Genomic DNA, 26,661 nt, shown 5'->3' on the forward strand with positions numbered 1-26,661 from the left:
TAACAGCTGAAAAATAACCCTCGTGTGCGCTTCAATTTTATTCTTACTTTGTGTTGCCAATAACTAATAAGATGCATTCTGTACATGCTATTAAATCACTTTTGAAGCATCAGAACTAACTCAGTGAAAAATTAAGTTTATTTCCCGTTTTTGCATCTAATGCACCTACGTATGTGAATCGATTATTTCAGAAAGGGTGTAAGTCAGGGCCGCGCCAAGCCTGCTTGACGCCGACGTGCGAATGTTTTTTGAGCTCCTTTATGCACTGGAGTTCGGGGAAAATACAGTAAACACCTGATGTGAAGTTTTTTCGACATGTATTAAATGGAAAAAATATGTTTGGCATTTAATTTATTCAAAAAATAATGTGAATATTTAGTTTTGGAACATGTTTTTACTTCTTATCTCGAAATTATTTTGAGTTCAGCAACTCCTCTGACATGCTAACAATGCGTTTCGCAAAAGAAAATATGTTAACTATCAAAGTTAATGCCACTTTGAATACCCTTGAATCTCTAAGTAATAAAAATTAAATGCATGGTTAATGCTCACTGCTGCGAAAAAATAGCAGTTTTGTCTTCAAAATGTGATAAAAAGTGTACTTTTTAGGGGCTTGTATCTCGGTGTACTTAGGGTCAATATAGAAGTTACTGCCTGCATTACAAACAGAGTATGTGTATTTTCACAATCAATTGACAGAACTATGGACAAATTATTTTCAAGAACACAGTACATATTTCAAAACAGTAAAATGAACTATTTAGTTTTCAATTAAATCAACATATCCGGGTTTAAATTTTCATCCAGGGACTTCCAGATACTGTTTAAAAAACTAGTATGATCAAAAACTTACCATAAAAGAGTTATAGACTTGCAAATAGACTGATTATGCTTACTCGCATACTTCATAATTTGATAACTGAAAGCAAAGTGAAAAAAAAAAAAGTTATTATTGCGGTAAAAACGTAAGTAATTTGTAACACATTTTTGAAGTTGTTTTAGATATATTTTTGATTATTTTAATTAAGATAGCTTTTTTTCATTTGTACTGTACATTATAGTTTGTTGACATTCGTTTAGGCTGTACATTATAGTGACAAAAATTATTTTCTCTGTACTAAACTACCACGATTTCAAACAATTACTAAGTGATATTTTATTACTTTCTAGCAGTACCCGCACAGCGATGCCCGTGCTTAAAAGTTAATGTAAGTCCGTTGAAAAAAAAATTGACGCCCCCTAACCCTCAGATGTTAAATGATCATTTTTCTTTGTATAAAATGCGTACACACCTTTTCAAAAAAAAAAAAAATATTAAAGTTTCTTTGGAATTTAAAACTTTTTGTCAAATTATTAAATTAGATTTACAGTTGCTTTAAAATTCTATTTAGCGAGTGAAGTGGCTTTTACTGCAATTTAAAATGTTTCGCTAAATAAACAAAAAAAGACATCAAATAATATCTTTCGAATGTAAAAATAGTTCCGCAATTCTATTGTTTATCGTCAAACTCGCCCAGCAACCACGTTATCATAATCCATCCGTCTAACGAAAAAAAATCCAGTGGAACATTCAAAAATTATTGTCAGAAAAAAACAAGAAGTTCTGTCTAGAACTAGACGAGCCTACTTTCCCGTATACCCATACTACTTTCTAGTACCTGATTAATATTCTCAAAAATAGCTAAAATCGCAAATTTTTTCAAACATATTTTTAAAATACTTTAAGCTGATTTCTAGGAATAAAATATTCCTCACTCATCTAAAAAAAAGCAGCTAATACACTTTTTTCCATTAAAAAAATCTTTAACAGCTTTCAAAACGAAAAAATAATAATTAAAATTAATAAGCTCATTAAAATAAATTCATCATATCAAAAAAAAAAAATCGTTTCTTTTTCCCCTGTGGCCAAAAACAATTTTTTAAATGAATTAATGCACATACCAAAATAAATTAAAACAATAAAATGTCAACTTAAAGAAATAATTTTCATTGTAAAAAAAAATCGTCTGCGTATATCTTTATGTAGAAACATAAATGACTTCGAGTTTATTCGCCGAAAATTGAATACCTAAATTAAAACTTTAGCGTAAAAATAAGTCAAATCAACAATAATTATTTCACAGTCAAAACCATAGCTGCGCAGTCGGAGTCGGAGTCAATCTCATTTTGGGGTAAAGGAGTCGGAGTCGAATATCTAAGAATCGGAGTCTGTCATTTGTCCTCCGTGTATAAATTTTTGCCAAAGCTACGAAGTCAGAGTCGAAGTCGGAGAGTCGGAGTCCGATTAATTGTTGGGCGCAGGAGTCGGAGTCGGGGTCAAGTGCCCCTAAATTCTCGGAGTCGAAGTCTGGAGTTTGGCGTCAAGAGCTAGTTCTAACAAAATTTGTTTGAAGTAAATCCGCCTTCAAGTACGGAATCTACATTGACTTTCAGTTTCCCCATAGGCGCTAATGTTAAGGGATTTGAACTGTTCAAAATTGAACGGAAAATTGTTCAAATCAAAAAGATATTTTGTATACAAGTTTTTCATCAAACGCTTTTTCCTACAAAATTTGTTTGAAGCAAATTCGCCTCACAGTTCGGAATTGCCTTGAATTCCCTCGTAGGCGCTAATGTTAAGTTTTTTGAACTGTTCAAAATTGAACAAAAAATAGTTCAAATCAAAAAGTGAAATATGGGAATGAGATGTCCTCGCCGAGATCTTTCGAACAAAAAAAAGTTTGTTCGAATCAGACTATTCATTCAAAAGTTATTAGGTGGGGGGACAGACAGACAGACCGACAGACAGACAGACAGACCGACAGACATTTTTCCCCATCTCAATACCCTACTTTCCAATTTTTAATTTTTCGATATTTATTCAATCATTTTATTTATTTTTGATTTTTTTTGTTTTTTGTTTTTTGCGATATTTTTAAGATGCATTAAGCCTTCTTTCATGCTTTTTTCTTCTTTTTCTGACTTTTACTGGGAAAGTAGGCTAAAAAGAAAAGAAAAGAAAATGTCGTACATTTCACTCGGATAAAATCAAAAGTGTCTTTTCTGTCAAAACAAATCGCCAAAACAATGAATTACATTTACAATTGCTTTAAAACAATAATCTTAGACTGAAAAAAGCTTAAATCAATGCTATGACATTATGAAACAATGGTATAGTTGCCTAACTGACTAGTGGGACAGTAAAAAAATGCCAGACAAAGCATTGTAGCTTGAGTACAACTAACTGGATGCGTCGTCAACTCTTATGCAATTTCTTCTTCTTGAAGTACATTTTATGAACCTGCAGAACAATTGCCCATAGTTATGTCACTTGTTTGTGACAAGACATACACTCTTAGTTCGAAATGTAGGCATCAAGTTCTATATAAACCTCAGTGCACTGAGATACAGGCCCCTAAAACGTACATTTTTTATCATATTTTGATGTTTTTCTTTCACTTTGCTTCTATTCAACATATTATAAAGTATGCAAGTAAGCATAATTAGTCTATTTGCAAGTTTATAACTCTTTAATCGAAAGTTTTTGATCATGCTAGTTTTTAAATAGTATCTGGAAGTCCCTGGAGGGGAAAGTTAAAACCGGGATATGTTGACTGAATTGAAACTGAATAATTCATTTTACTGTTTTGAAATAATTACGTATCGTGTTTTTGAAAAGAATTTGCCCGTATTTCTGTCACTTGTTTGTGAAAATACACATACTCTATTTTGAAATGCAGGCATCCAGATCTACACTGACCCTCAATGCACTGATAAAATCTTATGAAAACTGCACTTTTTAGCATTTTTAGATACAAAAAATGCCATTTTTTGGCAGCGCAGAGGGTGAGTCCTGCAACTAATGAGGATATTGAATAATTTATATATATTCTTACGTACAAAAACCATGGTTGAGCCTGAATGCAGGGAACCAGAGGGCCTCAAACATGGCATTTTTTCATTTTTTCGACAAATTTTGGTGACCCCTGAAAGACTGCACTGAAGGTCAGCCACAAAGTTTACGATATATTTCAATTTAGGTACTAAATGTCATATTGTGAAAACAAGAAATTTTTTGGATGATGCTTAATACACAGAAATAATCGCATTTTAAAAAACGCTGATTTGGAAAAACCTCTACGTCGGGCTTTACGAATTTTTAAAGGTTCCCAACAATTTTTTTTGGAGGAAAAGAAGAAATACGTATCATTTAAAATCTTTAAAAGAATCCACCATAAAAATTTGAGCAAAATTAGAAATGGTGTATATCCGAAAACATCATTTCTGCCCGGTTCTTATAAAAACTGGCTCTTAATAGTTCACCAAAAAAAAAAAAAAAAAAAGCAACAAAGCTAAACTACTGGAACTTTTACCTTAAACATTATTTAAACTAGCGTTTAGTTAAACAAATCTTAAGAGACTTTCTTTACAAGATATGCCTAGTATTTCTCTCATTAAATACTTTATTATCATTATTTTTACTTATTCATGATTTTATTCAAATGCGTGAAAACAAACGGTTGAACTTGTACAAATTTTAGTCATTGAATTGAACGTTGTTAAAAAATGATTAAGGTAAGAAATCAAGATCCTTTTTTTTATGTCACTAGAAATTTTCCAATATTATTTTTTTTTCTAGCAATGTATCACCAGCATGAGACAGCTTCTTTTTTTTAAGTATTTCGTTAAAAAAAGAACTTCCGCCCAACGAAGATACAACGCATACTAATAAGATACAACGAATACGTCATTTAGATTTAAATTTGTCTATTCTTTAGTACTTGTATTACGCACAGGCGAATATAGTCTTTAGAAAAATAAACAAGCAAAAACATTTTCCAGAAAAGATTTACTGTGTACATAAGTACATACAACTCTCGTACAATGAATAAAGCACTCATTGGGTTGACACAGATCAAAGATTCAACGCTAACTATTTTTCATTTAATTCCAATAAAGTTCAACTTGATTATTAAACATGTCAATCTCTTAGTTGTAACAATTTGTTGCTTTACTCTCGTCACAGCTTCAGTAATTATTATTATTATTATTTTTTTTTTGACGAATATTACTTACGGAGTAGTTCAGGAGGGATAATAAAACTAATTTTTCTCCTGTTTTAAACCCAAACAACACAAAACGTTTTCTCCTTTTTAGGGTATATCTTTTTCTTTTATGCACTCAGCGCTTTACTCGTCGTGGAAAGATGAAAATATGACTTTTTTAACGCTCAAAATGTATAAAATTTCAATATTTATATCTATCACTGACGGTACTTTCCTTAAATAGTTTAAATTAAGGAGATGCTCCAACTTCTACGCCTTCACTATAGTACTTGCTACTTCCTTGAATTAAAAACTACTTTGTTCAAACTTATATCTAAGTGTATGTAATGGAACACTTGACTCAAAACAAAAAAGACACTAAAGAAGATCGTCCCTAATTGTAAAAACTGACTAAATAGTGTCAGGGGGGGGGAGAAAACAATAAGACTTTCAAAAAATATTATATTTATCAAGAATAAAGCAAACAGCACAGAAAGAACCTGAAATGAATACAACAAGAAATGCATAATCTACCGAAGACCAGTTCACTTTTGTGAAATGGTGCAAAACGCTGAACAACAAAAAATAGTTAAGAAATATTAGAGTATTTTTCTTCAATTTGAAAAGCGAATAAGTTTTAAAAGAGTTGTAATTTTGATATCGCAGTATTGAAAGTTTCAACTGTCACACTGAAAAATTGTGAATAGTACTTGCCGACCATCAAGTTTCAGATACTAGACACCAGTGACAAATTAGTACTTATTTTCACTACTAGAAAATCGCACATCAAGATATGACGGGTGAAAAATGCTTCTATGTTTGAATAAAGCAATTGCCTGTTTGATGATATTTTGGTAGCTGTTAACCAGAAAAAAGGCGAGGGATCTCCTTCTCAAATCTTTCAATGATTTGCCAAAAAAAATTCTGGAATTTTAAAGTGGGCGTTTTTCATTCGATATTAAGTCCAAAAGTGACAAAAAGAAAGATTTTGAAGTAAAAAAGTGCCAAAAGTTCGAATCTTATAGGAACTTTATTCAGTAATATTTCTAAATCACCATAGATATCAGCAGACATATCAGAGATACTGATAATATGAGCTTATCTTGCCTATAACAAAAACACATTGGTACTTCTTCAATCCTTTACACCAATTGTCTTTAAATTTTCATTTTGCCATTTACACCCCTTTGTTTCAGCCTCAATTTCACGCTAAATCCCTTCCAAAACCTCTGAATAAAGCTAAGCCTAACGCATAGAAATGTTCACGATTTCTTCTTGCAGGGATCCATGTGCCATTCAAATATCTTCAGAATAACACAAAGCAGACTAAAATCTTCGTATTCTTGTTTGCGGTTCCATCATTTCATTTCTCTGATACCGCTGTTTTTCCCCATATGAAAAAGGTGATATCCTGTAAAAGAATTGCTCATTTTAGTTAGGATCCATCAGAGTTATAGTCAATCATTTCAGTTAAATTTGCACAACTTCGAGTCTTTTAGTACATTTGACTTAAAAAATTAAAGTCTCAGTGGTACACTTACATGGCCTGGTTATAAGAAAAGTTTTCTTTTCTTACAATGTACTCGCGACATTGTACACGGCTCATTGAGCCATTCAATAACTCTGAAGTTACATTTAGGAAGCGGTTTTTGATGTTATGTTTACTAATGGGTCATTCCATAGTGACTAACGTAACATTCGCAGCTGATTTTCAAACTCTTTTTACTTACACCGGGAGTAAAAATAAATGTGTTTTGGTTTAATATGCAGATCTAAAATTTACAAGGTGACTATTTTTTATTTCTGCCAAGAATTTGAAGCAAAATAAACGCTAGCAGGTGTTTTTTCACCAAAAAAGGCATCGTGACTAACGTAACATTTTTGCAACCCTGAGAAACAATGCTTATGTTACGAGCTAATTTTTTCTGAAACTTACGCAGACATTTAAAGTTGGAGGATATATTTGTAAGAGGTAAACAATCTATTTTTAAAATCGTACTACAGATTTGTTTCAGACGAATCTTTTTTGGCCCTAAATGGCACTTTTCCGAAAAACTGTGTGTGACTAACGTAACATGACTAACGTAACCATCGAATAACAAGCAATGAATGCATATAAAAAACTTTTTATAATTAATTTCTTGCTTTTCTATTACTTTTACCCTTTTTAGGAACCTTCTTTGTGTTGTATTATGGTTTTTTCTTTACTTTTTTTTCTATATTAGTGTAAGAAATTGAATGGAAGGATTCAGTTCAATTAACTCAATTTGAATGTGCGAAAAAAAAATAAATAAAAAAAACTGCTTTTACAAACTGAATAACATCATTCTTGGTCTAATTAAATCCTAAATTTCTCTCTTTTAAAAAATTAACTTTTTGCAAGTTGGTAGTTTCACTGAATTCTAGTATTCAGCTGATATACTAGTTATCGTTATAAGAAACTCCGTAGTACTTTTCAATGGCATATTATTTTTTAAGTTTTACTGATTCATTGAACGAATAGTGTTGTACATCCTTTTGAATTAAAATGTAATATTGAAAAAAAAATATTCGAACGTTTTATCAGAATGCATTTCATTCCAGATATCACCGCAAATGTTTGAATTTCTAAATGATCATTCTTGCATTTTCTGAAATATATGACAGCAGCTCTTATTGTCACTGTATCATGTAGCATCTTCAAATGTTTTCAAACGAACAGCCGTTACTTCATTTTAATAATAGGTGGAGATGTATTTTCTAAAAAATAGAGACGTTCTTCATTGTTAAGACTGTATTTCTGTTATCTGAATTCTTAAGCTTGGATTCTTGTGTTGAATGCACATTCAGCAGAGTACTCATTTTGCTTTACTCACTTTTTTTTCTTTTTTAATAATTCTTTAAATTGGAAGTATCTTCATAAAAGACCTTTAAAAAAGTATTTTTCTAAGTAAACAGAAGGTTTACAATGTAATATTACTGGTATTTTTCATCCTTTATTTTTTTAATCAATATGGAATGCCTACATATTCAAAATTTGTCATGAAAATTTACATTAAATTAAATAAATTTTAAATATTAGCAGTCATTTTTAAAATGTTACGTTAGTCACATGCAAACCGTTACGTTAGTCACAGCTCAAATGTTACGTTAGTCACACTAATTATTTTACATCTACTGATACTAAAATGAATATTTTGCACTTTTTAAGTAGATATGACACAAATGTAAGAAAATAAAAAGTGCTGTTTGGTTCAATCATCTGGTTTAGTTTTTAAGCAGAAAATAGTACATTTTCGTGACTAACGTAACGTAAATATTTTCAGTGAAATAACCAAACTAATTAAAAGACTTATCTTATAATGCATGCAAAAAGAACAGTCAATTTTATTGGGCCAACAACTATTCATTTAGAATAAACATAGTTCTTTTAAAAATTTGCAAAATTTTTTACATTACACAAGAAAACGTAGACGCATGTTTTTTGCACATGCTAAGCCTTTTCTACAACCTCGCACGTTTTGAGCCAGAAGAAAAACACCGAATGAAATTTTTGCAAACTGTTATTGGATTTATGTACTAGAAAGTATGTTGAATGAAATGATAGGTCACAATTAAGGCTTTGTGGAAAAAAAATTTCTGAGGTTGAGGTTGACATTTCTATGGAATGACCCTAATAATAAAGCGAAAAGTCTTTCTGCCTGGATGTCTGTATAGGAAGTCTGTGACGCGCATAGCGCCTAGACCGTTCGGCCGATTTTCATGATATTTGGCACAAAGTTAGTTTGTAACATGGGAATGTGCACCTCGAAGTAATTTTTCGGAAATTCAATTTTATTCTTTTTCTATTTCAGTTTTAAGAACATTTTCCGGAGCAAAATTATCATAAGATGGACGAATAAATTATAAAATTATCACGACGTAGAATGGGAGAGCGAATGAACATAGCCAATTGGCGAGAAATTCGTTATCCATTATTTGTAAATATACAGGCGAACCGAATGACGTTTTAATTTTCAACTACGGACGGGTGTCACTAGTATGCAATATACTGACCGCCCGGTTATCCCGATCCAGAGACTGCAGTTTTGTCCTTGTTAGGACTCATCAGTATGGAATAGGAAATAACTTAACTGGAGGCAAATGTTATCTGATTGAAACTGAAAGTGCGCACAAATTGGACGATAATGTAAATTTGTCCCACCAGCGAGAGTCCGCAGACACGGTGCGGTTCAGCTCGTAAATTGTGGGTGATAACTTACTACTTTAAACTATTCCTCTTACTCTGTAATATTCTATGCAATACATTAAATGATAGAAATTTTGTGGTGTTGTGAAGTACAAAGGGGGAAGATTTTAAACATTTAGAAAAGCTATTTTGCTACGTCAAGTTGTAATACGCTTATGAATACAACTTATTTTGCAACTCATTTGTGAGGTGGTTCCAGGTGACCCTGAAGGGAAGGATAGCTTTAAACCAGCCTAATAAGTTATTTAAAATGAATTTAATAGTTATTATTTCTTAGTTTTGGATAAGTAGTTTAGAAGACTTTCCTCTGTTTTGTACCGAAAAGTACTTAATTTAAAATATGAATAGGGCAGTTAAAAACTAAAAAAAGCAGTGTCTCAAAGTTATCATGAATGACTATACTAAGAGCAAGTAATAGTATCAGATAATTTTAATAGTTAATAGTAGGAAATACACATTCAGCATATTTTGCAGAAAGAATTTGTTTTAGCATGTAGCTTCTTTTGAAATTAACTATTGGGTTTAGGAATTCTAAAGCTCTTACACATTTCAAAATACTTCGACATTTTGCAGTAATGAAAAGTTTTGAAATGTTGTTCCAAAACTTATTTGAAATATGTTACACGATCCATTATTTATACAATCAAAAGAAATAACAATCTTTCATAATCAAACGGAATTGCATCAATTAAAAGAAACATAGTTAAAGATCCTTTAAAGACTTTGGTAAAGTTTTTAATTAGAAATTCCAAAGAATTTCATAGTGACGTCCATGTTTATTTTATTGATTGTATCGGAATAGGATAAAATTAATGCACACCAGGGCACATGAATTTTAAATTTTAGCCGAAAGATAATTAGTTGTTGAATGTTAGGAAACTCTTAAAATTTTATGAATAGAAGATTTTCGGTAAAGCCTTTAAGAAACTTAAAAAAAATAAAAAAAAAAAATTATACTCGTTTAAAAATAATTTTGTAGTTAGAAACTTGAAACAGTTGGCCAAAAACTGTTTAAAAATTGTTTTCTTGTGGTTTTATACTCAAAGCATTTTTTAATTGACTTAACTTGTCTCTGTATTTAAACAAAAAAAATGCATTTACGTTAAAGATCATTAAAATTGAATTAAAACATTAAAAGCTATGACTCCTAAAACATAATCAAAACGTTTGGTAAATACTAAATAGTAAAAAATTTAGGTATTTTTTTAGCAACTTCTTTTGTACACTAAATTTCGGATTTCCCTTATTTCGATAATTCAGCATTTTGTTTCTTACTCAGAAAAGAAGGCTTTTTTTCCGGATTTTGTTTCTAATTTAGCAGTATCTTTTCATTTTTTATGCATATCAAATAGTACAAAAAAGAACCTTTATGAATCGTTATATTTGAGTAGCTGACCCATAGGTCATAACCTTGAAGGGGTAAAAACGGTGGAGACATTCTAAAATTAGTTTCTTTGGAATTGACTTCTACGGGTGTATTACACCCTGCGCGAGTATTTCTGCTACAGTTCTGAACTAAAGCATACGCAATGCTTCCAAGAGACTTAAAATTAAAACTAGGATCTAGTGAAGCCATTGCATCCCCTGCTAAAAAGGCAAAGTCAACGTACAAAAGCTGTACTGAAAGCCCCAATACGAAAGACAAAAAACAAATTTGTGTGTGAAAAATGTGACAAAAACATTTGCATAGACCATATGGCATGAATTTGCAAAAAAATGTAGAAATTGAATGCAAGTCTTTTAAGAAAGTATTTTATAACTATACTCTTTTCTCTTATTTGCATTTTCAACCTTTTTGAAAAAAAATTTAACTCAAAAATACTAAAAAACCTCTTCGGGTATGAGATACCCTGCGCGAGCACTCCCATTCGTTTTGGTCGCGCGAGCAATCTCGGGTTAAGAAACACCCCGAATTTTAAAATCAAGTAAAAGTTGGTGTTAAAAAATTGCAATATTTTCAAAAGGCATTTTTAGCTTAGAGATATCAATATAAAAAATGAAAAACGTAATCTAAATAGATGCATTTAACTATCTCTGGTACAAAAAATGTTATGTTACACAAGATGGAAAACATAATCGTATCTAAACGTTTAATGTTAAATTATGTCCTAAAAATATACAGAAATAGTTGCAATCGCAAAAAGAATATCCAATCCGAAAGAGGGTTACAAAAGAAAAAAAAAAGAAATAGATAAAAATAATCTGCAGTTTGCCAAGAAAAAGAATAACAAAATACATCGGACTTGCGATTTCTGTCCCTATATATTCTAACTTTCGTGAGTTTTGTTTGTCACCAGTGATAAAAAAACAATGTATCATGTAATTCCCTATCTACTCATTACCAAAGCGAATAAAAAGAGAGAACACTAACCGCAATTTAGTGAGAGCACAATGTTGATCGTTCAAAATACTGTAAAACGCTTTTCCCTGTCATAAGCTGTCTATTGCGAGGAAAACTGAAAGACCGTTGATCTGGCTATAACTATCATTATTTGAACTAGCTTTTGTGTGTGTGTGTGTGTTTGTCGATTACATTTGCTATTTACTAGAATAATTAACAAAGTGTTTAACACATGTCAGAGATTAAAACCCTCTGCGCCTTTAAATTTCAGAACCACATCATGTACTAAATACTAACTTTGGTAACTGCAAATTTGGAAACAATAGAATGTTTTACTTTTGTTGAAAATATGTATTCGAAAGAAATATAACTTATAAATAAACAAAATTTAAAAATGGTAGTTTAATGACATTCAAAGCAAGTCTTCAAATTCACCAGAAATCAAGAAAAAACATTCGTTTGTTGAATTTTCCTCGAAACAATTGTGGGGAAAAAAACAGAATTGTAATACCTAAATGTAGTATTCATCCAGCGATGGGTTCGTCTAAATTTCAGACACACATCGTGGGCTGAATATAAAAATAAGGGAACTATAAATCGTAAGTAGATAAAACAAAATTTTAAGTAATTAAATGGGTTAGTGAAAATATGTTGTATGAGAGAGAGTACAGTCCAACCACACGGATTGTATAGAATTGGAAAACGTCCAGTTAAGACGAGTCTATCTGAATGAGGGGGAAAGGTAAAATAAGATGCGCGTGTTCCACTTATTTGAATGAGACTCTTCTTAATTTAGAGGCTAACATACATCTGCAAAAACTGACATTCCTAAAAACTAATAGATGCGTCCGTCTGTAAACTCGATGTTTGCTTTTCCATACAATCCAAATTCAGACAGTAGTACTTAACAAATTCATTTCCCACAGCACAATAGCACAAAAAACACACTAAACTTACACTACTTATTGAATGAGGTTAAAATAAAATTCTAATGGCGAAAATATAAATTATTTAAATAATTGACTTCCACCACTTTTGCTCTCAACGGCCCAATTTGTTGAGTTTTTCTCGAAACTGTGTGAAAAAAGAAACTGAGTTCAAGTTACTAAGGTTTAGTATTCACCCCTCGACATGATGTTAAATGACTAACAAGACCACATAAATAAAGACAATTTTATCGCAATGAGCTTTTATGACAACAGCCTCAGTTCATTATACCTCCACGTCCTCTCGTCCCTATTTTTCTTCCTCGCCTGTAAGAATCCAAGGGCCGTCCGGATCCCGGATTGTGCAGTAGACGCAGGGGGACGCCCGGACGACGTCCGGGGAAGGTGACTCCTGCCCCTGCGACGCCTGCGCCTGGTGTCTGCGGGTCTGTCCGGCGTTCTCCGTTGTCTATCGCGGCACAGGCAGACGATGGAGGCACTGCCCAGGAGCTCGATTAGTTCAATAATGGAGACGACCGATACGCCGAGGTACAGCCCTAGGCAGCCTCCCAGGTCGGCCAGCAGCTTTGGCAACTAGAAAGAATAAAATATGGTGAAATAAAAGCTTTTACATTGATAACTTAAATTAAGGATAGTCTCGAAAGCCTAGATTCCCCTTTTCAAAAATTTCAAAAATCTAAAATTCTATGTATATTTGAATTCAGCCTTGAAGTGAGTCTGTCTACTTTTTTACAATTAACTTTATAGTACCTTTTTTTGGTATTTTTTATTTTTATTTTATTTTTTAACGGTTAAAGATTTATTCCCATCTAAAGAAACTGACAGCAGGTCAGAGTAACAGCAATTTAAGCTTTTAAAATGAACACATCGTTTGCGTTCGGGCAAACGATCTGTTCATTTTATTTATTTTTTTTTATTTTCTTGATTTTAGAAATACTTTACCATTTATTTCTGAGTGACGATTTTCCTCCTCTTACTTGATTTTCCAAACAAAATTTCAAAATTTCATGTAATTTCTTTCAGCCAATTTCCATATTAATGTGAATAAAATCACATAATGTTAACTAGACATGAAAATTTAAAAATATTAGGAGCTGCCTGTGGTCAGCAGGCAAATTAAGGAACATTGTTTAATTTAAATTTATTTTTAAATTATTAGTAGTCACTTAATCTAAGTTTTTTTATTCATTATAAAAAAAATCTATATAAGGATATCTACGAGAGCTGTTCAATAAGTAATAAGACTAAATTTATAAAAATACAGAACAACTTTATTCGTCATAATTTACATGGTTTATTAAGAATAACTGCTGCAGGGCTAAATGCATTTATTCCAATGTTCTGTTCACTTCTTAAAAATCTTGTAAACGTTAAGTTTGTGAGAACATATTCACCACCTCCGGAGAGTTTAGACATGCTTTTGTTGCTTTCAAAATGTTTGCCTCGTAATGGATTCTTACGTTAAGGAAACAGCCAGAAATCACTGATATAAAAAAATAATTCTGTGTTCCCCCTTTATGGTAATAGCAGCAGCGTTAATCATTGTCTCTGTGATGGACATGGAATGTTGTCCCTCACGTTTAATATATTCCATATTTTGCCTGCCTTTCTTAAAAGTTTTATGCTAGCAAAAGGTACTGACTCTAAACATTGCTTCATCGTTGAAAACTTCACGTATCATATCAAAGATCTCCTATGCTAATTTTTGCAGGCGAAAACAAATTTTAATCGCATAACTTGGTTCTAACGACGCTTCCATTATGATATCTGGTTGCGTCTTGTAGGCGCCCGCTTGCAGGCTTCAACTCAATCACGTGATACTCAAGAACATGAATCTGTACGCGCCAACTATCGGTAGCTTTTGTTAATAAAGACAACAGACATTTTTTAATGCCACAGAAATTAATATTCCGATGAGTGGTTTTGCGGCAGTAAATTTAGACTTATTTCTTATAGGCGTCCACCAACGTGCTTCAGTTCAATCACGTGATACCCAGGAACATGAGTCGATACGCGAAAAATATCGATAGCTTTTGTTAATACAAACAACATAAACTTTTCATGCTACAGAAATTTACATTCCGATGAGTGGTTTCGCGGCAGTAAAATTAGTCTTATTAGGGGAAAGTGGGGTAAAACCGGGACTCAAAGGTTTGCAGGCTTCCAGAAATCAGTTTTTAGCATAAAGGAACAAAATTTTGAAAAAGTATGCACTACTTATCTATTAATGCAATCACAGTTTCAAAACCATAATTTTTTTTGTTTTTTAATTTTTATTAATTTTTTTTTTGTAAAAAAACGTCATTTTACCCGGTTTTGCCCCGGCAGTGGGGTAAAACCGGGTAGACATATATTTTTGCTATGGAGAAATAAAAATTTTTAAAAGTTTCCACAAAATTCTAGTTTTCTTTAGTGACATATGGTAACTATTGTCATAATATACTAGAATAGGTATAAAAGGACACATATTGATGAGTTGACAGTAAATTTAGTTGTCTTTTTAACCTTAATTTTTTGCTGTAATATAAGGCTATTGACACCTGTCGCAAATAAATGCAGGCAGTATTGTCTCATCCCTCACTTGCTCCTTCGGCTTTTTTTTTTTTTTCTTTTTTTGACGCTTTATTTTTTGTTTGTTTCTTTTTTGGCATCTTTATAATGTTGCCTTTTCTTTGATTCGTTTATCTTTCTTTCAGGTTTTTTTTTTCTTCCGTCCAACTTCGGTCTTCTTTCCATCATTTTTTTTCTTTTCTTCTAATGCTGCTTGAAGATGAAACTTGTATGGGGAGCCCGTCAAAATGACAGCTTTTTCTTTTCTCTTGTCCTCCCTTGGCTGCGTCTTTCTCTAAGTGTATGGGGGTAGTACCCTGTTTTGCCCCTCGGTTAGGACCCTGTTTTGCCCCGCACGTACAGCTTTCATAAAAAATGCCGTCATATGACTATACAGAAAGCTACAGGCAATTACTTAGAATGATAATGAAGGTAATTAAATGTTGTGCAAAGAGAGCTACATACCTTTACTGTCGCAGAAACAGGAACGTAGTACAATCGTTCTAGTTTTGTTCAAACATTTTAAGTAAAAACCACTCAAACAGAGTTTTCTTCACAAGAACCAAAGAAGCGAGTCTATTGCGTTCTAATTTAATGGCTGCTGTTTTTTCATCAAAATGAAAGGTAGTCTCTCTCTTGTCCACACGATTGCAGTGCTTACATGGGCTAGAAGAGGGTACCCGGTTTGCTTCCGACTTCCCGGTTTTACCCCGCGTTCCCCTACTTATTGAACAGCCTACGTAAAAGCATTATTAGAAAGGAGAAAAGTATTGACTTGTGAAACAGGATGCAACATTTTATATATGTGCATATTTATTCAAAATGAAAAAAAAAATTAGAAACTAGTATTACTTCAACTATGAGTTTGTAAAAAAATAAGTAAAGTATATCCATACTTTTATTTTACATCAATTTTATTTTATTTATTTATTTGAATTAAAAATTAATCATTTAAATAGTAATTTGTGTGATATAATCATATGTATAGTTACGAGGAAAAAAATAACTGAAATAATAATCAAGTTGTATCATCGTAAACTCTTAGGAAATGATCCTGATTTTTTTTAAGAAATGAAATAAAAGAGTTAAATGGGGGAAAGCAAGTTAAGAGGAGGTTTCAGTGGGATCATATACACATTTGTTTATTTCTTTTATATTTCTATCCTTTAAATGATAAATAGAAATAGCATTAATAACATAAAAATAAAAAGTAGCTGCGAGGCAGGTGATATGAAAAGTTTGGGGGGGGAGCTAAGGGGGATGAATAATTTTAGCTTTCCAATTTAAATGTCTGGTAATTTTATTATTCTTCGTATTGTTATGTGAATTTCACACACAGCTGGGAGAATTATTCTTTAATTATTTCATCCAGTTTTACACACTCTCTAAACAGTTTGTTTTTACTCTGCACACTTTCATACTGCAGTTCTAAATTAATGTTTGCTACAAATTACGTTTATTTATTGTTCATAATCGCATTCATCATAGTTTCTTGTTGAAGGTAAACTTTAAAAAACTTATTTTGAAAAATGGAGATGGACTGTAGGGTGTCGTGAGAAAGTTCTAACGCTTCGATGGGTACCGCAAGTTGAAAAAATCTGGGAATGTCTTCATTAACCCATTGCTTTGAAGTAAAGAATACAGATGGACTAGAGTGTCGTGAGAAAGTTCTATCTTTTTAAAGGGTGCCGCAAGTTGTGAAAACATTTGGGAATGTCTTCATTAACCCATTGCTTTGAAGTAAAGAATAGAGTTCACGGTACTTTCAAAACAAAAAATTGCGTACATTTTTTAAACAATAACGTTTTGTGTTAATATTTAAGTTTCAACACATCAACCACATGAAAAAAAGTATATTTTAGTTATCTGTATTCGATAATGTATTATATAAACTTAAACTTAAGGGACATATGTGTCCCATAATGGCCGGAAAATGAATAAATAACTACTGAATTCATTACTTGACGCGTGAAATTAGCTGATTACATTAAGTTATTACATCGTAAACATTTTTTAAGAAATGAAAAATCGTTAGCTTTAAGAATTACTAAATATCAATCATTCGCAGTATATTTAAACTGGAACATATAATTTGTTTGCAAAGAAGCGAGAAAAAATATTATCTTACATACTGTGTAGCTATATCTCTCTTCTATAGACATATAAATCATTTCTTCCATGTACAGGTGAACTCTTAAAAGATTTTCCCTACAAATGAAATTTAGCCATTAAAATGCAAAAAAAAATACACGCATTGAAATGTAATTCGTTACAATGTAGCTATAAAATTATTTTCCTCTAATTTTTCCAAAAAATTTAGCATCGATAAATTTTACTGAAACATAAAATTTGATTGGGTAGGAGTAACAAAATAATTGCAAAACAGGCGAAGAATGTATATAAAAACTTTTATGCTTCTTTTTAAAATTGTAATTGTAATTTTTAAGATTACATGTTTCACAACATGTACTTGTTTTCTCACAATAGAACCTTCTCGGTACTCAAGCAAAGTTACAATTTCAAAAGTTCCAGATAGTTCCGCTCAACACTTTTTTATATACTATAAGGATATCTACAGTCTGACCACAGATTGTATGGAAAGACAAGCATTTTACAGCCGGAAAGGACGAATCTATTATTTTTTACCGATGTCAACTTTTGCAGAAGCAGAGTCTCATTCAAATGAGCTGAATATGCGCATCAAATTTTTACTTTTTCCCCTTATTCACATAGATTCGTCTTATCTGTACGTTTGAAAATTCCATGCAATCCGTGGTTGGATAGTAAAAGCATTATTCTAAAGGAGAAATGTATTGACTCGTGAAACAGGATGCAACATTGTGTACATGTGCATATTTATTCAAAATGAAAAAATATTCAAAAAAAAAAATAGTATTACTTCAACTGTCAATTTGTTCAAAAATTAAAAAAGTAAAATATGTCCATACTTTTATTTTACATCAATTTTATTTTATTTATTTGTGTATTTTTATTTATTTATTTGTTTTTATTTTATTTTTTATTTTATTTATTTTTTTTAATTTATCTATTTATTTATTTATTTATTTATTTATTTTATTTTATTTTATTTTATTTATTTATTTTTTTTTGAATGCATTTTTTTTTTTAATTGCATTGCTACGAGAAAATGTCTGGCAAACTGGGTTTCCACAGTGGTTCTATAGTTAAGGCAAAACTACCTTGGCAGCGTCGTATTGTCGTGATTAGGATTTTCGTTGTTTTCACAATGCTGCCTGTTTATATTTGCCCTAATTATATAGTAACGATGAAGCTTCCCCTTAAAAAACGTTGACAATGACAGTGTTGTGTTCATATAAAGCCGATAAATGCTAGAGACAGTATCTCTACTGTGGTATTGATGCAGTACAATTTTTAGGAGTCGCATAACTACACTTGGGGAAAACCTAACCTGGCAGCGTCGTAATGTTGCTATAAGGATTTGCGTAGCCTTCATAATAACAGCTTAGACTTGCACTAACTATAGTAGAGTCTAACTACGAGCGTTGTGGAATCTGGCAAGCGGCCAAGGGACCAAGTTAGAACAATTTCATCTGAATGAATCTGGCAAGGGGAGGGGAAAATAGCGATGGGATTTTGATGCACGCGTTTGATAATGTCAATAGGGCCTTTTTAATTTATTGCATTCTTTAAGAGGAAAATGAGAGGAAACAAAAAGAGATTCTTTTTAAAAACAATAAAAAGAAAATTAAATATTTTCGTTTCCTCCGGAAATGTAAAAACGAAATGGTAAGCTAAAAAAAATTTTTTAAAAAATAGGACCGACTTCAAAATTGCTCTAAAAGTGAAAAATAATTTTATACTTTAAACACCATCAATAGAATTTTCAAAAATAATTTTTGAATTTGGGGAAAAAACAAAAAGTAAAATCCACTGTAACCATGCTTCGTTTTTTTTGTTTTTTTTTTAGAAAATCTTCCCAAATTGGCAACGAAACATTTATATCGTTACTCAAACATGCTGTCATCAATGCATAATGTATGTGGTAGTGAAGAAACTAGACTTGGTTAAATTTATAGTTGTAGTTGAATTATATGGCTGTTAATGATTTTATCTATCGTTTTTGCGCAAATTCAAAAATTATGTTTAAAAGTACTATCGATGGTGTTTGAAGAATAAAATTATTTTTCACTTTTTACAACAATTTTGAAGTCGGTTCCTTTTTTTTTTTTTTTTCAAAATATTTTTGTGATACTCCAGATTTTTTGAATCAAGAACTCGAGTGACTGACTTATCGAGATGTTTGAATGGAGATCTCAAGCGAATGACTACTCGAGATCTTTCGAATCGAGACTCGAGAATCCCGAGAAAAACTGAGGGGATTTTCTCTATGACGGGTTTGGTGCGACTATAGAACTTGAATGGCGGGTTTTCAAAAGACATACAATGAACCGGTTTTATTACCTTAAAATTTTGATAAAAATTCAGATTTATTTATATTTTTGGTATTTGAGATGGTCATTGTCTGAAGAGAATGCCTTTCTTTCTTCTGTCAATTGTTGTTTGCCAAAGTAATATATTACACCATTGCACTTTTGTGAGCAATTTTAAAGTCGGTTCTTTTTTTTCAAAAATTTTTAATGTAAATGTATTTTAGAAATAGCAAAAAGTTACTGTCACGAAACTTCGTCTTATTGTTTTCATTCTTAAAAATGCTCCATATTAGAAAGAAAAAACTATGAACACGCCTTAAACTTTAAGCAATTGGTACAAAAAAAAATTATCTTTGTTTCTGTCTGGAATTCATTTGTGTGTTAATTTATCATAACTATTTAAATATTACTTTTTCCCTAACTAATTTACATTTCACAGCATACAAGTTGCTTGTGATGGAATCCTGTATCTCCTTACTTTGCCCAGATCATCTGTTACTGGCATAGATGATAACGATAAAAATACTACTATATAGTTGAGGAAAGCCTAACCTGGTAGCATTGTGAAGGCTATAAGCAGATCTTAATAACTGCATTATCTCGCTTCCAGGTTAGGTTTACCCCAACTAGAGCAATGACACTGAAGAAACTGGATGCTTGCTTCAGAGAAGCCTTCATTCAAAATTATCTCTACAATAACTCTTAACATTACTGTTGTATGCCACCAAACTTTTGTAATTAATGGGTTTTATATTTAATCATTTAATAGGGAAATTGCATGAAATTTACTGTTTTTTGACCATAACTGTTTTTTTAAAGAACAAATATGGTCAAAAAAAAGTGATTGAACCTAAGTTGAGCCATCCCCTATCCATTAAAAAACGAATCATCAAAATCGGTTCACTAGGTGAGACGCTGTGAGTGATCAAAAAAAAAAAAAAAAAAAAGAGAGAGAGAGAGAGAGAAGAAAAGAAAAAAAAAGCATACATACGATATGAACTGATAACAGCCTCCTTTTTGAAGTCGGCTAAAAATTAGGTTGTAAGAAAAAATAAATCAATTAATTTTTGCAGTGAGAAAATAGATCGAATACAGTTTAAATTTTAAAAAAATATTGCCGTGAACAAACTGTCGTTTGTACAAAATTGCGTCTGCATAGTTAATTGGCAAAAGAACACATTTGTAACGAACAAACTTCTACTCCTGAAAACTAATAGCTGCGTTAAGTTGCGCCTTTAAACCGGATGCTTGCCTTTCCATATCATCGGTGATCATATTGTACTTTTACTTCTCTTGAAAAAAGAAAACCCAAGGTGGCTTTTCTAAATCTTCCTTTAAAGCACAGTCCTAGAACATGTTTTAAACCAAGCGCGAATCATAAAGAACAGACACAAAAACCCGAATGCACATATATGCGTCACTCTGAATATTTTTAGTAGCAAAAAAGCTTTCCAAAACCATGTTTAGCCTTTGAAATGCCTCAAAACGTTCAACTTTAAGAACCCAAAATATTCCAACCGATATCATTTTGAAAAAGAAGTATAGGATTAATTATCCAGGTATTTAAACTCGCAAAGCCGGGAGGGAGTGGGCTCTACTGCATCAAATATTGCGTTAGACCGCAAAGGTCCCCACCTGAAAAATGTGTCATTGACGAAGTCTGCCTCCTCTTCTTCACCAACAGTTGTTATGTCCATGAGTCCAGCAGCCTGAGGAATCCTGGTCCACTGGTCCCAAGAGCGATTCATGACGTACTGCTGGTGACTTAAATTTGGCCAATCAGATTTCGACAGCGTGATCTCGTACCGAACAGACCTAAATAATAAAACGCATTGAAAAAATTAATCTGTCGGATGCAGGTAAACGGCAGTATCTGCAAAAATGAGTTTTCGAGAAATTTGAAAAATATGCGTAGATTGAATACTAACAGTAGGAAAATGTTGGAAGTAGGAAAATGTGGAAGTTCGAGTTTGTACAATAAAGATAACGTACAATAAATTAAAAAATGCAAAAAAAAGAAAAATGAAAATTTGCAGTTACTGCCCTTTACCTGCACACGGCAGTATTATACTCACAATGCAAAAACATTTTACTGATATTGTTTTCTATAAACACTACAAACATTCTACGCAAATTTCATATATCATTATATGTGACGCAATAAGATTATTGATCGAACCATGAAGCAACTGCCTTTTTTTTAGAAAATCTAGAAACGTTAGCGGAATGCACATAACATGAATACATTATTTATTTATTGAAACCCCGCCAATCAGCACCATACCAACCCTGGTGAGGATAACATGAATACATGCTCCAATGCGGTTGATTATAAAACGAAACTCTTCTTGCAAAGTCGTAGCTAAGAATTAACTACGATTACTAAGATTATCACGACGCCTCACAGAACACATAAAGTGCGTTATGAACCCTTTTATGCAACGCAATGAATACTTTAGTCATATAGAAAACATACTTTTTGCCATGCTGAATAACGAAAGAAACGTACCTGAAAACTTGCATCGCAAAAGGATTTTGAAGATAAATTAAAACCCTTCTTTTCGCCGACATTTATAATTTCCTACCCCATTAAATCTATCAAAAGGTAAGGTTGAAACTGAAAAACAGGGAGAAGGAAATTTTAAAAGTCGACGAAAAGTAGGGTACCGTTTACATCATAGATCATTTTTTTAATGTTCAATATTTTCAAATCCCACCTTGACTTAGCGTCATGGAAAATGTTAGATGCTAATATATCATTAATGACACTTTAATTTACCTAATTGTGATGTCTGACACAAAAAAAGCATTGAGCAATACGTTAAAACCGCCTTTAAACGTCTTCATTAGTTTGCGGTCCTAAGCTGGCGTAGATATAAGTTTTTGTAAAGGAAAGACGATTTATTTCTAGTTTTAGCCATTCACGAGAACTTTGCTCTAAATGGGGGTTTTGTGAAGATTACCCGTTATTTATATGAAGGGCCACGGGGAAGAATGATCATAGTCCACCATGCTCAAATTTTCCTCATTACGTTTGTGAGCTTGAAATCTCGAACCGTTTCCAAGTTAGCCGCATTCTTCCCTGTTAAAACTCACTCACCATGATGATTCTTGCCTGTATAATGTTTCTCTTTAATACTGTCTAATAATCTACGTGTTCCCATAGGTTAAATAGAGTTTTTTTTAGAAAAATGGACTTTGAACGTTCTTCCCCGTAGCTCTTCATATGATTTTTATAATACTTAACTCTCGGGAGGGGAAGCAATAGGGTTAATATCCTACCCTGCATACGCACCTGATCCAAAGTAGAGAGATGGGAAACGTAACAGCTAGCAATTTCCAAAAGTACTGTACTTTCGAAATTCTTTACAAAATCGCTGATTGTGGTATTATTAATTAGATCATGCTTAGCCATGTAGGTCAGAAGATGTAAAGCAGGGGAGGAGAAGCTTGTTTTTCACCCATTCACACATAATAAATTCTGTTTCGTTGTGTTGTAAAAGTAGTAGCTAATCTATTTTTGTAACGAAATAAAAGAAGATTTTTGCATGCAACATTTGGACTAAATAATACAAAAAAAATTCAAGCCTCGTGGGGCAGGTGAATAAATGGAAGGCAAAATTTGGCTTTCAAAGTGACGTCATAATCGCAAGAGATTCCATTATTTAAGAGTTGACCCAAATTCACTAGTAAGAGCAAACATTTTCAAAGAAGATATTAATCATATCTACCACATCAAACATATTACTCGAAAAAAACTAAAAGAAAGTTCAATTTACCTACAAGCGGGCTTGCAGACGTCATCGCAAACATTTCCTAGTTCACTGAAGTTTCTGTAAACTTGAGATCGACAAATTGCTGAGGGGGGAAAAGTTCAAGTTAAACACAAACTAAAGGACGAGAAAAAATATAAAACTCAAAATAGAGAATAATTATACAGATTCAGAAGCTCTAGATGAAGTAAATTTTATATAATTTGTTACTCCAAGTTTTTTGATGCAAACAACCACTAGTATTTGAAAACATACGAAGTTTGAAAGTAAACGTGACAGCGTCAGCGTAAAAAGAGAATTCGCATTTTTCAAAATCATTTTTATCTAAATTCAAAATACGGTCTTGAAATTAGTGTCTAAAACAAATTACTGAACTAATGCAAATGTTTCAAGCAACAATTCTTTTGAAAGAAACAAATTATCTTCCAAATGATTGTTATTTCTCAAAAACCCAAACTCTGCACAAAAAACTCGTCTTTTTTATGTATTGGCACAATGCGAAAATTTTCTTTACAAATCAGATGTATTGATTGGAACACGAAACTGATGTTGATATTATTCATCAATGTATCATTATAATTCACTTATTAAAAACAATAAATACAGTAAATTCTCGATTATCCGCAGAATAGGTTGGCAGAGTAACCGCGGATAAGCGAAAACCGCGTATAATCCGAATAATGAGTAAAAAACGACACTTAGCGTTTGCAATAGCTAAAAAATATTAATAACACCAACACATACATTGAAATTATAACTAAAACCTTGCTACATTGCATCTTCGTAGGTCAGTCAGAAAGTTAGTTGCACTATTTCATAAATATGTAACGTCTAAGCCTATTTTGATGACATAGTGTGAAAACACTTCAGACATGTACCTTTATCGTGTGACGTAGTGAATTTCTCCAGACAAGTTTAGTTTTCATGATATTTAGTTCCTAATATGCTTCAACAGTTACAAGTAGCGTACGAATTGAAAATGCGTGCAGTGATTCGTTTTTGTGGGCAAAAAGGTGCAACTATACAGAAAGTTATGGGCAGTTGCATGAAGTGTATGGTGAAGATGCAATGTCACGTTAAGCTATCGCGAAATGGAGTAACATGTTTGAGAATGGACGTACAGAAACTGACGGCGCTGATCTTGAGAGAAGACCATCAACTGTGACAATTTATGCGTGGGATCATCCTCCTTATAGCCCGGACATTTTACCTTGTGACTGTCATGTTTTTAGTACCATGAAAGATGAACTTTTAAAGCAACAATACCTCTCGGATGATGAGGTTAAAGCTGCAACACAAAGATAGTTCTCGGGCATTGGGCGATATTTCTTTACAGAAAACATCGAAAATCTTGTACCACGCCCCGACAAATGTCTAAATAACGGAGGTAAATGTGTTGAAAAGTAGATTTTGAATGGAACTTTAAGATACCAATAAAGTTATTGCAAAAATTTATATCCTGTTTTGTTTTCTTGAACAGTGCAACTAACTGACCCTCGTACTAATATTCAATATAAAAAATATATGTAAAATTTAACAGCAAACGATAACTTAATCATAAGTTTTTAATTTTTTTTATTTATCTGAAAAGACCAGCGAATAATCATCCGACTGCCGATAAGCGAGAGTTTGCTATAATTTCTAAAGATAGAAATTTTAAGAACATTGAGTACGTTTATAAAGATCATTTTAGTATTTTTAACAGCACAACCTTAAGAACAGATCTTTATTTGGAAATCAAAAATGTATCTCATTCCTTGTTTACTTTTCATTCACTTATTTATTTTGTTTTTAGCATAACTATCGATTATATCACGATTCTATTGATTATTTGCAGTTCATTGATCTTCATTACACAACTAGTGAACTTCCGATGTTTAATGCTCCAACTGATGTGACAAATTAACTTCACAAAGACTACAAAATGAAGTGACAACACTGAACACAGAAGTTAATCGATACATCAACTTTGCTATCCGAGTTATTTGGAAAAAACATGATCGTTGATTCATCTTATTCCCGATCCGTCTTTGTTAACCTAAATACTATGACTTCCTTAGTGTCTGTATGAAATTATGTCACCTATTGATTTAATTCGAGTTCCCTTTCAGCTGAATAAGGAAGTCAGAATTATTATAATGCTGTCAATGCGTTTCGTTCATTCACATTGTTATTGTTGTTGTTAATAATTCTTCAATATTTGACGGAGTTGGAAGAGGTCCAAAATGTTGTTCATGAGCCATTTAACAGTATTTCGGACCAATCTGTACCTCAAAGCCAGACTGACGCAAGTCCAAAAATTGCGGTTTTCCGTTTATTAGTGCATTATATGTAGACAATTGCTTCGCATCGAGCCATGTGAACGTAATTCTTTTCAAAAAAAAAACTTTTATTTTTTTACTAAGGTTAAAAAAGTGCGCGTCTCATCCTTTGCATGCAAAAGAAAAAAGATTTTCTTCTCTCTTGTAAAATTATCATAATGTGACTTACGTCCTTCTGGCTCTGTGGTACAGAAATATTAAAAATTTGTAAAACATTCATGCCAAGTTTTACCTTTAATCAATAGTAACTTTTCTGGACATTTTTTAAGAACAAAAGACAAAAGGAAGTTTTTAATGAAATTTAAAAATAGTGGCCTTTTTCAGCGATTACAATAAAGTTTTGAAAAGTATTTAAAAGACTTTCGATTAAGGAGTTGAGCAAAATTTTTCTCCGGAAAATAACTTTTGTTCAAGGTGATCTGGCAAAAAACATGGTCCAGAATTAAATGAATGAACTACCAACGTTTTGATGCACAAAAATTGCAAATTTCTGTGCAATTAAAACGTTGGTAATTCATTCATTAAGGTTTCAAGTACAAAGGTATTTATTCGTTATATGATCCAGAATGCTGTCGTGATCGACTGAAAACGGGCTCGAGATCGACTGGTCGATTGCAATCGACGACTTGCCTACCGCTGCTCCTAGGTAGTAACTTGTAGTGACACGTCTTGGAGCTAAATGTCGAGTTCTTCCTATGTCTGCTATAATAACATTACGTGTTTTGCTTCTTGACTGTGGTGCTTCTTAATTGTGGATAAACATGGAGTTAATAAGAAACCCCAATCAAGAAACAAAACACTCAACTTCACCATATAGCACACATGTTGCTATTTATTCTACGATTCAGTGCTTTAGTCTCACCCAGTCAAGAATATGATCAGCACAAGCCTTATTACTTTGGGATAGCTCTTCTTGCCTTCGCTAAACAGAAGGCCTTTATGTCGACTTTTAAGGAGAGTTCTCATACTTTAAAACATTGTAGCCCACTTTTCCAAAAGCCAATCTGCGGCGACATACTTCTTTCCTGGAGCACTGAATATTTTTAGATATAGGGGAAGGTCGTT

The 26,661-nt window shown here is 32.3% G+C and overlaps 1 protein-coding gene across 1 annotated transcript in view; it reads right to left on the reverse strand.

The window, feature by feature from the left end:
* Window positions 1-12,783: 12,783 nt before the first annotated feature.
* The window catches only part of LOC129222985 (amiloride-sensitive sodium channel subunit beta-like), a 29,826-nt gene continuing 15,948 nt past the window's right edge, over window positions 12,784-26,661 (reverse strand). The window contains exons 6-9 of the mRNA XM_054857549.1: window positions 23,282-23,360; window positions 21,138-21,317; window positions 17,223-17,298; window positions 12,784-13,113 (exon numbers count right to left, since the gene is read on the reverse strand). Of these exons, the coding sequence (XP_054713524.1) occupies window positions 12,784-13,113; window positions 17,223-17,298; window positions 21,138-21,317; window positions 23,282-23,360 (665 nt within the window). The remainder of the gene's footprint in view (window positions 13,114-17,222; window positions 17,299-21,137; window positions 21,318-23,281; window positions 23,361-26,661) is intronic.

The sequence above is a fragment of the Uloborus diversus genome, chromosome 5 (assembly GCF_026930045.1).
Source record: "Uloborus diversus isolate 005 chromosome 5, Udiv.v.3.1, whole genome shotgun sequence".
NCBI lineage: Eukaryota > Metazoa > Arthropoda > Arachnida > Araneae > Uloboridae > Uloborus > Uloborus diversus.